This window comes from Crinia signifera, chromosome 1, assembly GCF_055691185.1.
Source record: "Crinia signifera chromosome 1, ASM5569118v1, whole genome shotgun sequence".
NCBI classification, from domain to species: Eukaryota; Metazoa; Chordata; class Amphibia; order Anura; family Myobatrachidae; genus Crinia; species Crinia signifera.
The window spans coordinates 172,123,308-172,140,605 of record NC_139217.1 but is presented as its reverse complement, the minus strand read 5'-3'; the positions used below and the strand labels follow the sequence as shown (position 1 = coordinate 172,140,605).

Below are 17,298 nucleotides of genomic sequence, written 5' to 3'. Positions count from 1 at the left end.
CTCGTTAGATAATTTAGCGCTTATCATTGTTTTTGTTAGTTACACTCTTTTCCTTCTTTCGAGGTATCTGCCATAGGACAACTACTGTATACCAAGATGCAGTCCTTCACCCTTTTGAATACTTATCCTCCACATTTAGCACTCCACGCTGTAATTATTACTGGTACTTGCAGCTTCAGCAAGCTCTATATGTACAGTGGGGGGGGGGGGGGGGGGGGATACTGCTCAACTTTCACAATCACCTATTTATGCCTTGGTGCATAATATGCCTGAACAAAAAAAGGTCTCTGGGGCAGATTTATTAAGCTCGGTGAAGTGATAAAGTGTCAGGTTTTTATCACCGGTCAATCAGGTCCTAACTGTGAAGTTTCAGACTTGGTTTAAAAAATGACAGTTAGGAGCTGTTTGGTCGGTGATAAAAAACAGACACTTTATCACTTCATCAAGCTTAATAAATCTACCCCTCTGTTCTCTATTCTACCCTCCTTTCTCAGGGGCTGCTGGCCTTGATTGAAATACCAGTATTTCATATACATTTGGTCACTTCCTCCCAAAAAGTGTAAACCCGCGGGCGACGTCAGAGCAGATTCCAGAAATCAGCAGCTGGAGCAGAATATTTTGAGTGAATTACGAAACAAAGAAACCTTTCAACATACTTTATTAACTTTTCTTGTGGGTAAGTAGTCCTGGGTGAGATGAGGACTGGGAGTATTTCATGGGCTCCCCCAGAGTTGCCACCTCCTATGCTTGATTTCAGCAGATACAGTTGTATATTTTGCACAGAGTCTATTGGATTCCATGCAGACTGCGTACTATTGGTGAATCATCCTCTGACCATCCTAAGTGCTCCGCTCTAGCTGCCGACTTCTGGAATCTGCTCTGGCGGCGCCCGTGGGTTTACGCTTTTGGGGAGGAAGTGACCAAATGTATACCTAATACTGGTATTTAAATTCCAATAATGCATCCCCAGATTTGTTTGTTTGGTTTGGAGCTCCAGGAGTCTCTCTCCCCCTACACATGTTTGTATATCAACTGCCTTACCTTGTCGCGGGTATGTATCGCCTGAACTTGGATGGCCGAAGTGCCCCAGCCCTGTCCTTTGTTGCTTAGCGGCAGTAGTTAACTCTACTCATTCCCATGAAAGATTCATGTGCGCTAAGCATACATGTCCAGCAAAATATGATGGGGTCTGGAGACTATGGCGGGCCTCCCAATATTTCCTTGAACACAGTAGCCAGGATTAGTTACCATATTTATGTATCTGGCTGTTGTCACAGGTTCTTTACACGTCTTGGGTCACCCCCCTCTGCTGTTCCATTGTATTTCATCTGATATGTTCCTCTGCTCCTTGCTGTATTATGTATTGGCTAACTTTCCTCTTATCCTACTTTGCGTAGATTGTTTTCTGTGAAATTTGCTGGATTTCAGAATTGAATTGGATCTACTATACAAGATGCATTCTATGTTATGCATACTGTATTGTATTATTTGTACAGTACCTTTCCCCCCCTTTTTCTTTCTTGTGTGTGTGTTTATTTTTTGTTTTGTTTTCTAGCATTGTAACTTGTTGAAACAATAAAATATACTTGGTTTTAAAATAAAATTCTTAAAGTTTACAACACGACAGGTAGTATAGTCAAAGTAACCAAATTCAGTTTATTAATATAAATGTGTTCCATGGCACATATCTTTCAGATACAATATATATGTGTATATAAAAAACAATACGTATGTTGGTTTTCCTACTATGTTTGCAGCACCATAACAGAGATACATAGTCACCTCTAACACAGACCAGTCCTGTGTACAGGACATGTAAAGAGTGAGAAGCCCAACGTTCTCCGAGTGAGCACTCTGCTCTGTGCACAATCACACAATGTTCCAGCATTTGATATTTCTGCAATTCAACCATCAGCAGCAACCTGCCCAGCAAATGTAGAAAGGCAATATCACATCCACAGTAGCATGTCTGGGTTTTGTGTAGACTACATAACAAATGAGAACATAAAGCGTCCAGGTTGTGTTTGTAGCTTCACAATATAAGGCATTACAAATATTGGAATTGTAAAAAAATAAAACAATGCTAAATGTCACAATAATACAGATGTGTTACAGTAAAGAAAATATATATTAAAATTGTCATAAAATAAAACAAAAAGTTTTATTGTTGGACCATTATTAAATTGGCACGTGCACGTTTGTGGTGTTATTCATGACACACACAGACACCAGTAGCAGATTTACCACAAAGCAAACCACTTAGGGCTGCTTAGGGTCCGGTGGGTCCCATGGGCCCTGCTGACAAGGCTATTTACAGAAGTTTATATTACACTCATACATACGGAGTAAATGGGAGAGGGCCTCCTGCCTTTATTTTACTTAGAGGAAAAAAAACTTAGGGTATTTAAGGGGTTAGGAAATTAAGGATATGGTATTAGGGTTAGTTTCTGTGTTTTGACTAACATATTACGCATGGGGACTCTGGGCACAACAAATAATTTAAGGGTCATGAATCAAGAATGAATATATAGTGTTATGGATGATTGAATATGCAGGACCCAACTGGCATATTGCCTAGGGCCCCCTGAGGTTTAAATATGACTCTGTGTAGATCCTCAGTCAGTAGGGACTGCACCCTCTGCCACCCCCTATAATACGACCCTGGTGTCCATCAGTTTGATAGACTTCAATGTTGAGATGTGTGACTTCACACAGCAACAAGCCCCTCCCCCAAATAACAAATATGTTGGATGAAAAAGCAAGCCAAAAAGAATACTGTAGATCATGTAACAAAATGTATACAGCAAACGTTTCAGGGGAACATACAGTACAATTAAACTTCCTCTAAGTAAAACTTATTGTAAAGTGAAACATTTGTTTTACACTTGTTTTTTTTAACAACACTTCCCCCTCTCCTACCCAGGATGAATGTATCTGTGTTTATAAATCCAAATAAATATGAAGTTATCCATAAAGATTAGAAGCAGGCACACATTGTACAGCTAAAAACATACATTTAAGCAGTGCTAATTATTTACTTACAATTAACACAATTACGTGGGATTGCCTGTAAAGATATCAAATTTATTAAAACATGATTTAAAAAAAACACTTAACAAATATTTAAAATTATGTTTTAATAAATTCGGGTACTTGTTTCCTATCTGGGCGCCCACGATTTTAATCGCGGGCATCGGGGGTAAAATCGGGGCCATCGCGGGCATCGCGGCCGATAAAAAATCGTGTGCGATGTGCCAGACGCGATGCCCGCGATTTTCCCATAGAGAACAATGTTAAATGCCTCAATTTACCCGCGATGACCGCGATTTACCATAGGAAACAATGTTAAATGGATCAATTTCCCCAAATTATCATAGGGAACAATGGGAAATGGGGCAAAAACACCCCTGAACATAAAAATGTCCCCCCAAAAGTAGTTGACGCCACCCCGCCATCAACGTGAACCCGAAGCGTGGCGAGCGCAGCGAGCCCGCGAGGGTCGGCGGTACGCGTCCTCCGACCTTTTCATGCCCTACTATCCACTAGGGCGTGGAGTGAGAATAGAATAGTGTGGCGAGCGCAGCGAGCCACCGAGCCCGAAGCGTGGCGAGCGCAGCGAGCCCGCGAGGGTCGGCGGTACGCGTCCTCCGACCTTTTCATGCCCTACTATCCACTAGGGCGTGGAGTGAGAATAGAATAGTGTGGCGAGCGCAGCGAGCCACCGAGCCCGAAGCGTGGCGAGCGCAGCGAGCCCGCGAGGGTCGGCGGTACGCGTCCTCCGACCTTTTCATGCCCTACTATCCACTAGGGCGTGGAGTGAGAATAGAATAGTGTGGCGAGCGCAGCGAGCCACCGAGCCCGAAGCGTGGCGAGCGCAGCGAGCCCCGCGAGGGGACGCGGATACCTTCACAGGTAAACGCGTCCCTTCGCGGGCTTCCCAGGTGTCCGCGTCGCCATGGACACCTGGGAAGCCTGCGAGGGGACGCGTATAACTGTGAAGGTATCCGCGTCCCCTCGCGGGGCTCGCTGCGCTCGCCACGCTTCGGGCTCGGTGGCTCGCTGCGCTCACCACACTATTCTATTCTCAACTCCACGCCGACGTGGATAGTAGGGCATGAAAAGGTCGGAGGACGCGTACCGCCGCCCCTCGCGGGCTCGCTGCGCTCGCCACGCTTCGGGTCGGCGTGGATCGTGGGGTGGCGTTAAAAATTTGGGGGGACATTTAAGGGTTAATTGTGCCTATTTGGGCTCTGTAGCCCATTTAACATTGATTCCTATGGCCACATCGGGTCCATTGAGGCATTTAACAGTAAAATCGCGTCGGTCGGGCCATTTAACATTGATTCCTATGGGAAATCGGGTGCATCGCGTCGCGGGCATCGCGGGTACATTTATGGCCGGCCGCGACGCGACCGACGCGATTTCCATGTTTAACATGGGTTTCAATGGGAAATCGCGGGCATCGCGTCGGTCGCGTCGCGGCCAGACATAAATGTACCCGCGATCACCACGACGGGCGCCCAGATAGGAAACAAGTACCTAAATTCGATATCTTTATAGGCAATCCAATGTAATTGTGTTAATCGTAAGTAAATAATTAGCGCTGCTTAAATGTATGTTTTTGATCTGTATTGTTTTATAGAGGTTTACTATAAACCTCACCCAAGCAGCAGCTTTTATACATTATAATAGAAGCACCTCCTATCCACGCCTGCATCCACATACTGTACAGCACATGTGCAAAAGTATTTTCCCAAATCCATACCGGTGACCTTTATTGTACTGAACCTAATTATTTTTATTTCAAAGAAATGAGTTTGTGGAACGCTACATGTTGCTGGTGTCACTGTAATGTACTGTATTGTGCTTTAATGCATAATGTAACTTCTAAGACACTTATTTGATACTCCCTGCACGTCTGTAGGGCCCGTAGTACGCATGTGCGAGGCATCCTGCGATACAAACCATCTACTTTTCTTTTATTGCTGGTAGTATGCAAATTGATTGTCAGGAAGCCAGTGTTTGGGTGTGGTAACTGGATGTGTTCTGGGAGGGTCAGGGAAAACTAAGGCGTGTGCAGGCAGTTTAGGGGAAGGCGAGTGAGGTCAGCTCCGGTTCTGATCAGCCTGTTTCTATTTCAGCTGCCGAGTAAGTCCAGAATGTAAAAATCATTTGATGGTGAGTGGTTCGCGAATACTGCAGCTAATACTGAATCCAGCTAGTTTTCACAAGCCAAGCTTGCACAGGGTCAGATTTCAATCTGGCGGGGTGGCGTATACCTGATCACAGGGTTCCAAAAATTAGTAACCTAGCGCTCAGATCTGAATTAGGCCCTATGTTGGAGCTATATGAACAAAGGGTGCTTAGCTTTAACTGCCAATCATCATACAGAAGTATACAGAAACCTCAAAAAGTAGCACTTGTCACCACTACCTTTATGCTCTAATGATCTATTAATAGAACTGGGTGGCTTTAAGCTGAAAGCCACTCAAACTTTCTGTTTTGAGTGTCTTTCAGCTCAAAGTCGCCCAGTGTGTATGGGCCTTAAGTCACATGTATAGACAGGGGTATTCCAATAAACAGATACCAAAGTAGAAGAGCAATTAAATTACTACACACATACATAACAGCCTCTGACTGTCTTCCTCCTTTATCCCTACTTGCACGTTGTCCTCATTCTCTGGTTTTCTTATTAAATGTAATAGTTTTGCGCTCCATTCCGTTTAATCACTTCTTTCCACATCCTATGCCTCAATACACTCCAGTCTCTACACTCCCATTAACATTCTCTGTATGTAGTAACAGTAATACATTAAGAAACATATTTCCTGGATATCTGCTTTGCCTGTATATAATAAACATAATTGTTAATACTAATGTGTAACATAATAAAGGCTAGAGAACTGCCTGCATAATTGGCAGTGACCACTGTTCTTCAGCTTCCTATGGTTTAAACAAGGACTAAAGAGAACACTTACTGTAGCTAGGAAATAAATATGTACATTGGTTTGATTTCTCTGACACTAGTCCATTCACTTATATTTGCAGTTTAGGTCCCTATCAGTACATTGAATTCATAAATATGGGCCATCTGCTACTGTGCCATATACTGTGTGTATTCATCTACTGGGTTACATGCATAAAGCCATTTTAAGGGTCCTTTAAGTACATTTTTCTATTGCATTACACACTGTGTCTTCATAGTAATCTGAGAATCCTTATTATGAAGATACTAAATATCTATGATACAGTAATCAGAACCGTAGGGCATTCCTGCATGACATTCTTCATTAGAACACAATAAAGATAAAATGTATGTGTGTATGTATGCAGTGTGTGACCGATTAGCTTTACACTGCTTATATTATCACAAAGTAATAAGCATAATAAAATGACAAATGTTTGACCTTTGGTGGCAGTGTATTAAATATGTGCAGTGCATTGTTTAAGGGCAAAAATAGGGAAAAAATGTTTGCTGTGTGCCTTGCCCATTATGTGTCACAGGTGTGTGGGCATATTGAGGTAGCTCAGTTGTGAGTCATAACAGGTACCACACAGCTGCACTTCACTCATTTACTCTTCTATGCCACTCCGAGTACAAAAATACCGCTGCTCCTTTCACGTTTACTCCTTATAAAACAGTAGAATTTTTTGTATCAAAATATAATTATGTGCCAACATGTCATCAAACTTCTGTTCCGTCATGAAGGTTATTATGGACTTTAACTTCAAGGTTCATTTGTTTAATCTTGACACCTTTAACCTCGTAGCCATCTTTACTCTCATCGAGCAGGTTGATGTTCCTGACAGTGCAATGCTGCCTGTTAAAGTTCTTTTCCATGCGATCAATGTTTTTTCTGGACACATCCACCTTGGTATTTAGCGGATATTCTTCTGCAGCATCCCTGTGCGGCTTCTTTTTTCTATTCCTCCTGCACTTTTGGGTTATAAGGCACACAGACAAGAGAACAAGCATCAGTAACATAATGGCGGCGAATGCACTCCCAATGGAAGCCCCTGTTTGGGATGCTGCAGTAGCAGCTGTTTCCGTTTCTAAGCTCAAAGTCTTCATGTTGGTGCCATTCTTTACTTGGTCTCCTTCATTGTCATAGATCAGAGAGTCATCCAGTGTTAGTCTGCCATTCTTATCCACCAGATCCCTGCGGGCCCGCCTCAGCTGGTAGGTGAGGGATCGCTGCACCCTGGCTCCTGCCATTGTCTCCGGGCCAATAATGTAGATTACCTGAAGATACCACTGGTGTCCAGTTTCAACCTTGCCAGAACAAACAAAAAGTATTTGTTAATGGATTATTTTCATAATATATGGAGGATTTCTTGAGATTTAATAATGACAGCTAGTTAAACTAGGCTGATGTCTGAAAATGGCTGTCTATGGCAGATATCTGCGTGTGAATCACAGTGCTGACCCCAATTAGGTCGACATTCAATAGGGACATGTAAAAGTCAACAAGATCAAATGGTCGAAGCTATGTGAGGGGATTCGGTACATTAATTGGGGTTACAGGTGGCTTAAAATGGCACCCCAAAATTTTTTTGGTCCCTTTTTGTGTCAATCTTTTTGACTGTTTTTATTCCTGTCAAACTTTTCCATGTCGACCTACTGACTCCGTCCACCTATGCCATGTTGTCCATATGACGTTGACCTAATTAGGGTTAACGCAATGATCCACATACCCATGAGGCAAGAAAGTGAGGGAGCCAAACAATGGCAATAGCAAGAATGTCTTTTTAAAGAAGAACGGAATGTGGGAACCTTCAGAGCATGTACTAATACAGCACACGTACAGTGAGGCCCAGAGCCTGCTTATGCCATGTTCTGTCTCTGAGAGGATGATGAGAATGGTAATGAGCTGGCAGCTATCTTACCTTGTACAGAGCATCAACTTTCATGGTAAAGCCGTCTACTCCTGGCATGCTGCTCATGGCATAAAATTCTTGTAAATTTGATGCAAAGTCGGCATCAAACGGGACATCATGGAAGTATTTATCTGTTACCTCTGGCTGGTTTCGGTCCTGGGAAATTCAATGTAAACAGGAAACATGTTAGAGAGTAGAAAATAGTATAGGCCGGCATACATATAATCATCACAGGGCACATAACATATTTCTAATATTAGTTATTCTGAGCAAACAAATAACTAAAATTGTATCAGTAAAAAAAACTTTGACATTTTCTAAAAAAAAAATAGAAAGATATATAGAGTGAAAATAAAGTAAGTACAACACACACACATATATATATATATATATATACATATATATATATATACATATATATATATATATATATATATATATATATACAGCTGCGATAGCCCGGCACTCCCAATGACTCTAATAGCTGCGCCCGGTGCCCCTGTCAGAAGGGGGTGATGTAGGGTGCGGAAGACGTGGCACTCGCGGCGACTTGAGAAAGAAGACTCTTGGAGACGGTGATACACACCGTCTCCAAGAGTCTTCTTTCTCAAGTCGCCGCGAGTGCCACGTCTTCCGCACCCTATATATATATATATATATATATATATATATATATATAGACTATGGACAAAGGGGGGGCCCTAGACTGCACACCCTGTAATGAGAGGTGCTACCTTGCTGAGATTTTTAGCTATATGCAAAACAGAGGGGGGTTGCAGGTGCACTATGCAATCATTACTGCTAACATGTATTCCTTTTATAATTAATTTCTGAGGATGTTATCATACATTTGGCCAAATATACCTACCTGCTCACCACGTTAAGGTCTCCTCCTCCTAGTGCTAGGGACCTGCTCTAATGAGGAGACCTTAACGTGGTGAGCAGGTAGATATATTTGGCCAAATGTATGCTAACATCCTCAGAAATTAATTATAAAAGGAATACATGTTAGCAGTAATGATTGCATAGTGCACCTGCAACCCCCCTCTGTTTTGTGTATATATATATATATATATATATATATATATATATATATATATACTGGCAGACGGTCCGGCACTCTTTCTGTTAGTTCAGTGCTGTCCCAGTACTAGCGCAGAAAAAAGGCCACACGCCCCCTTTGTGTGTATATATATATATATATATATATATATATATATATATATATACACAAGGCGAAATAAAGCGGCACTGGGAGTCTGGTGCAAAAAGCAGCCCCCTTTTTTCAAGGTGTGTGAACAGACCTTGAAAAAGGGGGCTGCTGACCCCCGAAACGTCGGACACTGTGTATTTTTGATATGCTGTAATACAGACTTTTTGCACCAGACTCCCAGTGCCGCTTTATTTCGCCTTGTATATATATATATATATATATATATATATATACACAAAGGGGGCGTGTGGCCTTTTTTCTGCGCTAGTACTGGGACAGCACTTTTTTAGTGCCTTGCTGTTAAAAAAGGCACAAAAGATACAATTAGGAAAAGAAAGAAAATAGAAGTGCGCCCAATGTAATTTCTCCACCACAGAAAATACACAAAGTTAAAAATCTGTATTTATTAAAGTTGTTAATACATAGAACTGCACTTCAATTGCAAAACTTTACATAAAATCAAGTAGTAGATCCAATAGATGATTCAACACCAGAAGGTAGTTGTACAGATACTACCCTACGCGTTTCGTCCACTAGGACTTCCTCAGGGGTGTTTGAATCTAATCTGGTCTATAAACAATGAGTTGGGGCTCTCAGAAGAAATGAATTTAAAAACACAATTGATACCATCAGGCTCTGTATCAAATATCAGTCAAACAAAGGAAATAGACTCCGTAGCAACCAGGAGTCAAAACCAATATTGGACGGAAGAAATGGACACTCATTGGTGAATATCACTTTAAACAACCGGTTTAAGGCAGATAGCTACCAAACAGACTTTCAATACAGGTTGAGTATCCCGTATCCGAATATCCGTTATCCGAATTATTCCGAAAACCATACTTTTCAGAAAGTGGAAAAAATATTTTTTTTGCTAAAAACTCACTGGGGACATTTGTAACAGCATCACTGGGGACATGATATGAAATTGGCACTAAATATGTGCTGACAATGATTGCTTGGCATTCAAATTCACTATCTGAGATAGTACACAAATTTTGTTTCATGTTTTGAAACCTTGTTTTTTGAACAAATAAAATATATTTATGTGTATTTTATGTGGTAATAAAATATATTTGTGTTTATTTTATGTGTTTATACAGCATAAATGCAAGATACTTCAAAATACATCATTAAAGTATTAAAATATTCCGAAATACGGAATAATCCGTTATCCAAAATTCTCCTGGTCCCGAGCATTTTGTATACGGGATACTCAACCTGTAGTACATTCAGTAAGCCAGGAGCAGGGTGAATCCCCAGTAAAAAGTTGCTGCTGAACTTGTCTTGCTGATTTACAAAGTAACATAGTTAAATGAGGTTGAAAAAAAGATGTCAGTCCATCAAGTTCAACCTATATACATTTTAGGATAGAATTATATTCATTACTTATCCAATATTATACATTAAAACTAATGGTTGTATACCTGGATATTATTTTCTGCTAAAAATGTGTCTAATCCTTTCTTAAATATATTAATTGAGTCTGCCATCACAACCTTTTCCAGCACAGTATTCCATAGCATATCCGCCCTAACTGTAAAGAATCCTTTATGTCGCAGGGTATGAAACCTTCAGAGGAGCCGTGTGTCCTGTGCAGACCTCATGGTGAACAGATCACCTGACAGCTCTCTGTATTGACCCTTGATGTATATGTTTATCATATCCCCTTTTTTCCAATGTAAAAAGGTAAATATTTTTCAAAGTAATTGTGCTTACCAAGAGCAAAAACCGGTGCTTTAAGTTCTTATTAGGCTGTATACAACCATACTGAGGCCCTTCATTATAAATAGTTCCAGTTGGGTCAAAGAAAGGCACATATCCATCTTTCCCAGTGCAGAGATAAACCTTCTCCAATTGCAGCTTGTATGCAGAATTGAGATTCTGGTCCGGATTCCAGAGAACCCTCCCATACAGGGTTTGACCTACAAAAGAGTTTGAACATGTATTTATGATTATTAACAATAAATATCCCTTATGCTTTATAACTGGGGACAAAATAATAGATTGGTAATAAAACAAGAGGTCCCTGCTCACAAGTTTACAATCTAGGGAAATAAGCAATGATGCACAAGGAGAGCTACCCATTGCAGTCCATGTGCATAGAAATGTTTGCCTGGGGAGCATGAGTGTAGAAAGAAAAATGATGTAAAGTTATGTATGGACTGTGTAGAGGTAGTGTAATTGGCCAGGATAGCTTATGGAGCTAATGTAGGTGGTTCTGGGATTTAATGCGCTTGTCTGAAGAGGTGAGGAATGCTTGATTTGGAGACTAGAGAAGAGTCTTACTGTGTGTGAATGGATATTCCACAGTGTGAATGCAGCTAAGAAAAAGTCCTGTATCGTGAACGGAAGCTAGTTATGAACGTGGATGAGAGACGTACAGTAGATCATGAGATGTATGTTGGAGGGGTTTGTTTAAAAGCCTTTTGTGTATGTGCAAATATTCTGTACTGAACTTAGTCAAATGGAATTTCAAACCACCCAACTTCCACAACGTTTCTACACATAGATTTCTGTAAAATGTTTATCCCATAAGAACATCTTACTATGTCTACACGACTTTACCTTTGGAAAAGGCTCCTTTATAGTCCATCTCAGCTAGGGACATTTCTGTCTTAGTGGGATCCATCAAGAAAATCTTTTCATTATTACACAACTGAAATTCTGTGTTTAGTGAATACACCACAGGCACTGGGCGATTAGTCTGCTGAAAGGCAATCGGAATGAGAAATCTGAAAAGATGAAGAGAACGCTAGTTTAAAAGGATTATAACATTAAGTCACATTTATACCACAGGCACAAGCCAAGGATGCTGCAATAGTTCTCATAAAAATCCTTCAATGACCTTGAACACCCAGAACGTTAGATCCTCATATGAAGGATACTGTACTTACTATGAAATGTCAAGACAAATTTACTACTCTCATTAGATATTTTGGGACAGACATTGCCCTGTTACAGTATCTGCTATAAAACATATATGTATGTGTTATGGAGAACATCTCACATTGAAATTGTAACTGGCTCACTGCTTATGTCTTCTGCTTCTCTCCCCCTTCCCTTTAGATTGTAAGCTCCATGAGCATGGCCTGTCTCCTTCCTGTTCTTATTACATGCTTCTATTACACATCAGCTAGTCTCCTTAGGCCTGGACTCCACTCCTTCCACCATTGTCATTGCACCCTGTGCGTCAGTGGCTGTGTAGAGTCCTGTGGTGCTGTTTGTTACTTGTCTACTTTATTGTACTAAATTATTGTTTACCCTCTGTGCTGCATTGCGGATTACTTGTGACACCCTATAAATAAAGTTTTATATTAATAATACTTTATTTTGATATTAAATAATAAAGGGAAACCAAGATAAGATATAAGTGTTGCTAATATCATTTAGAAAAATACCTATATCTGATATACAATGTTACTAGTGCAAAAATATATATTTTTTTATGAACAAAGGATGTCCTACAAACACGGCAGTACACACACACACACACACACACACACACATGCACTAAGATGTGCTACATTCTGCAGCATTAACAACTTTCTGACCTTTCTGGGGCGTGGGCAGTGCAGGCCAGAGGTTTATCCCCAGGGTCCAGCCAGGGCTGGGTAGGTTGCACCGTACACGGGATCAGGTAGATGCTATATTCTCCTGAGTAATCTTTCCTGAAAACAGAGACAGCATTAACATTGAAAGATGTATGATTGCATTATTACAAACATGGGTTGTCTGCAGGTTAAACATTTACCCTGTATTATTCTAACATATATAACATTGTCACTTTTCTCTTAAATAATATATGGGATTATGTTATTTGTTCTTGTTCACAATCTGTAGAGACAAGCCACACAACATTGAGTGCATGCTCCATACCTGCTGTATGAGCTGGTAGCTCTCCATAGCTGATACGGAGAGTCAAATGTTTGTGCACTCCACAGGGGTTGAAGGTCAAATTCAATTCCTCCTAAATGGTCAGGTGCCATGATGCGGGATTTCATATCCGGCAGAGTGTGATGCTCCATAACAAACTGACCTGTGGGTGAGATGAGAAATGTACTGTATGTAGTAATAGTTACAGTGCAGACCTGTCTCTAAGGCTTCTGTCCTGCAAATAGTAGCCCATAATCTAAAACACTATATACATCTTTTTAAAAGAAATACCAGTTGTCCTATTATACCATTAATGTCAGATATAGCACACAAATGGTTAAATTGGTGTCTTAGACTAAAGGGGAATACCCACGGGGAGATTTTAGCCCCTTTTCTAGGTGATCTGACTAGGTTTTTTTATAAAAGGAGCATGGATCCCTCCATGTGTGTGCCCTGCAGCGATGGCAGTGAGCAGTCCCGTGCGTCGCTATCTCCTGCAGGGAAAGTCAGTGCTTGCACTAGCTTTCCCTAGATTGTGGGGCTTTGCCTATTAAAAGCATGGTGGTGTGCACTGCGATGTGTGCTGAGCAATCATGCTGAAGCACGTCACTCAGCAAAAGTGCCGGGTTGCCCCGTGTGTATGGGGCTGTAGCGTAATATTTAAAATGTAAAATAAATACATATATTTTATTGTAAGACTGCAAAGTACAAATATTGATTATATCGAGAAACAGACTAATATGAAGAAGATAAAGTGTTAATGTGCGTACACAATGGGTGTTTTTGACCATGAAGGAGATTGTGAAAAGCACTGACTGATAAATCGCCCAGTGTGTATTCACTGAGCAATTTTCACCTGGCCTAGCAATTTTCACAGGGGTTGAACTGCTTAGTTCACTTTCTGTAGGGTAGCTCACCGCTCAACCATACACACTAGGAGATGTTGGACTCAAAGTAGTCCAAAATGGGAAAAGTGAGCAACTTTGAGCTCAAAATCATCTAGTGTGTATGGTACTTACTACTCTACATAAAATAACATTCAAAGAAAACTACAGAGAACTCACTTCATATATATATATATATATATATATATATATACAGAATGACAACAGTTGAGTCCTTTAACCGAACATAGAGCTGTCCACATAGGCAGATTTATTAAGCTTGGTGAAGTGATAAAGTGTCTGTAAGCCGGCCATTCAGCTCCCAACTGGAGCTGATTGGCCGGTGATAAAGTACCAGTCACTATCACTTCACCTAGCTTAATAAATCTGCCTCAATGTGTCTAAGAGGGGGACGGTCTGAGGACATTACTTACAGGGTATTCCAGGCAGTTAAATGAACTATAGACTGTTTCCTTAACCTGGTTAGAATGTGAGTGTGGACAGATGGGAGCCAAATGGAAAAAAAACCTCTGCCCCCTTATCCTTGTTAATAGACATTTCCAGTCAGTCTTGTGTAATATTCTTAACCCTTTGCAGTACTTTTTTTTTTCTTCAATACAAACAGTCTGGTATAAATGTTTAATTGAATTGTAACTTTTTTTTTAATTAAAAAATGGTCTAACATGAATGTTAAACAATGTTAATGTTCTTATTTTAAAGTGGCTCACCATTGCTACTAGTGCTGGGACAGGTGAGCCTGACTAGAACTTGGACCTGAAAGGGTTAAGCTGTCTTTAAGATGTTGGGCTAAATGTAATAGCCTCAGAGCTTGGGAGGTGCAGGACCTTTGTGCAAGGCTCCCCCTTTCTTTTTTAAAACAGCAATCATTTACAAAGCAAAATTAACTGGTTTTGCCTTGTAGATGATTGGTGCTTTCAAAAAACAGGAAGACCCGCACAAAAGTCCCGTTATTTAGTTATTTTTGTCGTTATGAAGGCAGTATGTTTCCATAATCTACAGTGGCATGGAAACGGTTTTGCCCTATTCCTGATTTATTCAATTTTTGCTAATAATGGTTGTAGATCTTCAAACAGAATTGAATATAACACAAACTCAACACAAAATACTATTTTGTCCTTCAACAAATGAATAATCAATTAAACACTGTCCTTTGTATTTAGTATGGTTGTCTTAATATTCTCAAGCCTATAAAAAGATGCAACCTTCACGTTTTGAAAAATGCATTTTTATAGTAAAAATGCAAAATGGTCTAAGTACACATTTATGGGAAATGTAATAGGTCCAAATTTGCTGAAGGTCCGGGATTTCGGCCAAGACTACCTGTATTTTGAAAGCGCCCATCATTTACAAAGTTAAACCAAACTGGTTTTGCCTTGTAAAGTATTGCAGCTTTGAAAAAGATGGTTAGTTTTGCCTTGGAAATGATTACCGCTTTAAACATCCAGGCAGCCTTGGCCAAAATCACAGACCCTGGCAACTCGGAACCCTATTACATTTCCTAGTTATTCTTAAAATACATGATGTTTGACAAAATAGGGGAACAGTTTAATTGATGCTCATTTTCCCACACTTTGTTAAGTCCTACAAATACATACAAAGCATTACAGTAAGTAAGTTGTTCTGTCTTACCCAAATGTCCCACTGCAGCTTTATTACAAAGTAAAGTATAATTATTTCCTAAGCCTCATCACAAATAATCACAGCCACCTTTAGAACTTTCAACTGACCATTAAGATTCAGTTACTCTACCTGTGACAGGCAGGGCTTGTGTGTAAATGCGTCAATGTGCAGTTTTTCAACTACAAAACTTTAGTCAGACAATTGCTGTTTTTGCATAACGATATCATATGAGATTTGATGCAGATTTGAACACAAACCCATTGCAGAGCTTTTCTTATGTATATTTGCACTGCCCAAATATTCGACATGCATGTAGGAGGAATGCAGAGTCATACACATTTTGATCTAATCCAGTGATGGCTAACCTTGACACTCCAGCTGATGTTGAACTACACATCCCAGCATGCCCTGCTACAGTTTTGATATCTGACCATGCTACAACTGATGCAGGGCATGCTGAGATGTGTAGTTCAACAACATCTGGAGTGTCAAGGTTAGCCATCACTGATCTAATCTATACCAAAAACCAAAGATGAGGAAAAGGGTTGTAAAGGGGCAAAGTTCACAAACAACATGACAAACCAAATGTGTCTTATTCAGTTATTCATATGAGCTAGTGTACATCTAGTAGTGCAGGTGTTATTACTCACTGAGGGCTGGATGTACTAAAATATGCTGTAAAAACCCAGTTTTATTGTTTGTTACCGTATTTTCAAATTCACAGAATCCTCTTCCAGGCGTAACCTCATAGAAGCCAATGCTGTGTTACGGATTCGACACAGATCCCTCCCAGCATGCCCCACGGCCGCCAGCTTCTCTTCTCTACGGCCTACGCAGTTGGACTACCCCATTAAAAACAAGGACGTCCAGGCAGCTGTGGGGTTCACATATGTGGGGATCACATACTTATCAGGGGAGTACATAGCATCAGCGCAATGGGTGGCGGGATTTACCGCCACTACTTAGTCCATCCTGCCCTGCTCAGAGAAGCTGGCAGCCATGGGGCACACTGGGAGGGATCCATGTTAGATCCCTCACAATGCATCGCTGTGAAGAGAAGCCCAGCTAGAGCTGGTATAAACCCCGTAGTGAAGCCGGAAGAGGCTTTAGTGAATTGGAAAATGCGGTAAAAACACAGAAATCGGGGGTTTTACCACATTTGTTTTAGTACATCCTGCCCTATAGGTGATAGTTTGTAGTAAACCAGGCGCATATGCTGCACGTGAACATTTTATCTACAGTAAGTATATGAACCAAATGTCCAACTCATGCATGCATGATCGCCCTGATGTATGACACAAGGAAGACTATTTCCTGGTTTCTCAGAGTTTTGACAAAGGATACATATAATATAATCAAGGTAGTAACTAAAATGTGCACATGGTGCCATCGCACAGGGCTTGGGAATAGGCACCGTTGTTTCCCAGATAGCAGACTCCCCATTGCCTCATGACAAAGTACCTAGGCATAAACAAATATAAAATGTACCTCTGAATTTAGCATGAGTCTTAAACTCGATGACCAGACGCCCGTCTTCACGAATGTATATTCTTATGATCTGAAGCCTGGCAGACAGAACACTGTCTGTCTGAATACCTGCATTTTAACACAAACACAATTTCGGTGACATACCTCCAATTCCATCCAGATATAACAGAGGACGAACATTCAAATATGGGTAAATAAATAAAGCAATTCCCGAGGTATTCGCTATTAGATTTTATTAGCTGTGATTACAGAAGTGTTAAAATTGTCTGTACATATTATAGGTTCCTCAGTAGAACTCTATGAATAGCCCTTATAGAT

At 40.6% G+C, this 17,298-nt stretch overlaps 1 protein-coding gene across 3 annotated transcripts in view; it reads right to left on the bottom strand.

Moving 5' to 3' along the window:
• Window positions 1–4,182: 4,182 nt before the first annotated feature.
• The window catches only part of FRAS1 (Fraser extracellular matrix complex subunit 1), a 460,024-nt gene continuing 446,908 nt past the window's right edge, over window positions 4,183–17,298 (bottom strand). For 2 of the 3 annotated variants that reach the window (XM_083177073.1, XM_083177093.1), the window contains 8 exons: window positions 16,981–17,088; window positions 15,502–15,519; window positions 12,971–13,130; window positions 12,646–12,762; window positions 11,660–11,826; window positions 10,811–11,016; window positions 7,888–8,034; window positions 4,183–7,273 (listed from right to left, as the gene is read on the bottom strand). In XM_083177073.1, the coding sequence (XP_083033199.1) occupies window positions 6,686–7,273; window positions 7,888–8,034; window positions 10,811–11,016; window positions 11,660–11,826; window positions 12,646–12,762; window positions 12,971–13,130; window positions 15,502–15,519; window positions 16,981–17,088 (1,511 nt within the window). In that variant the 3' untranslated portion in view covers window positions 4,183–6,685. The remainder of the gene's footprint in view (window positions 7,274–7,887; window positions 8,035–10,810; window positions 11,017–11,659; window positions 11,827–12,645; window positions 12,763–12,970; window positions 13,131–15,501; window positions 15,520–16,980; window positions 17,089–17,298) is intronic. The other variant, XM_083177084.1, reaches the window with a different exon arrangement.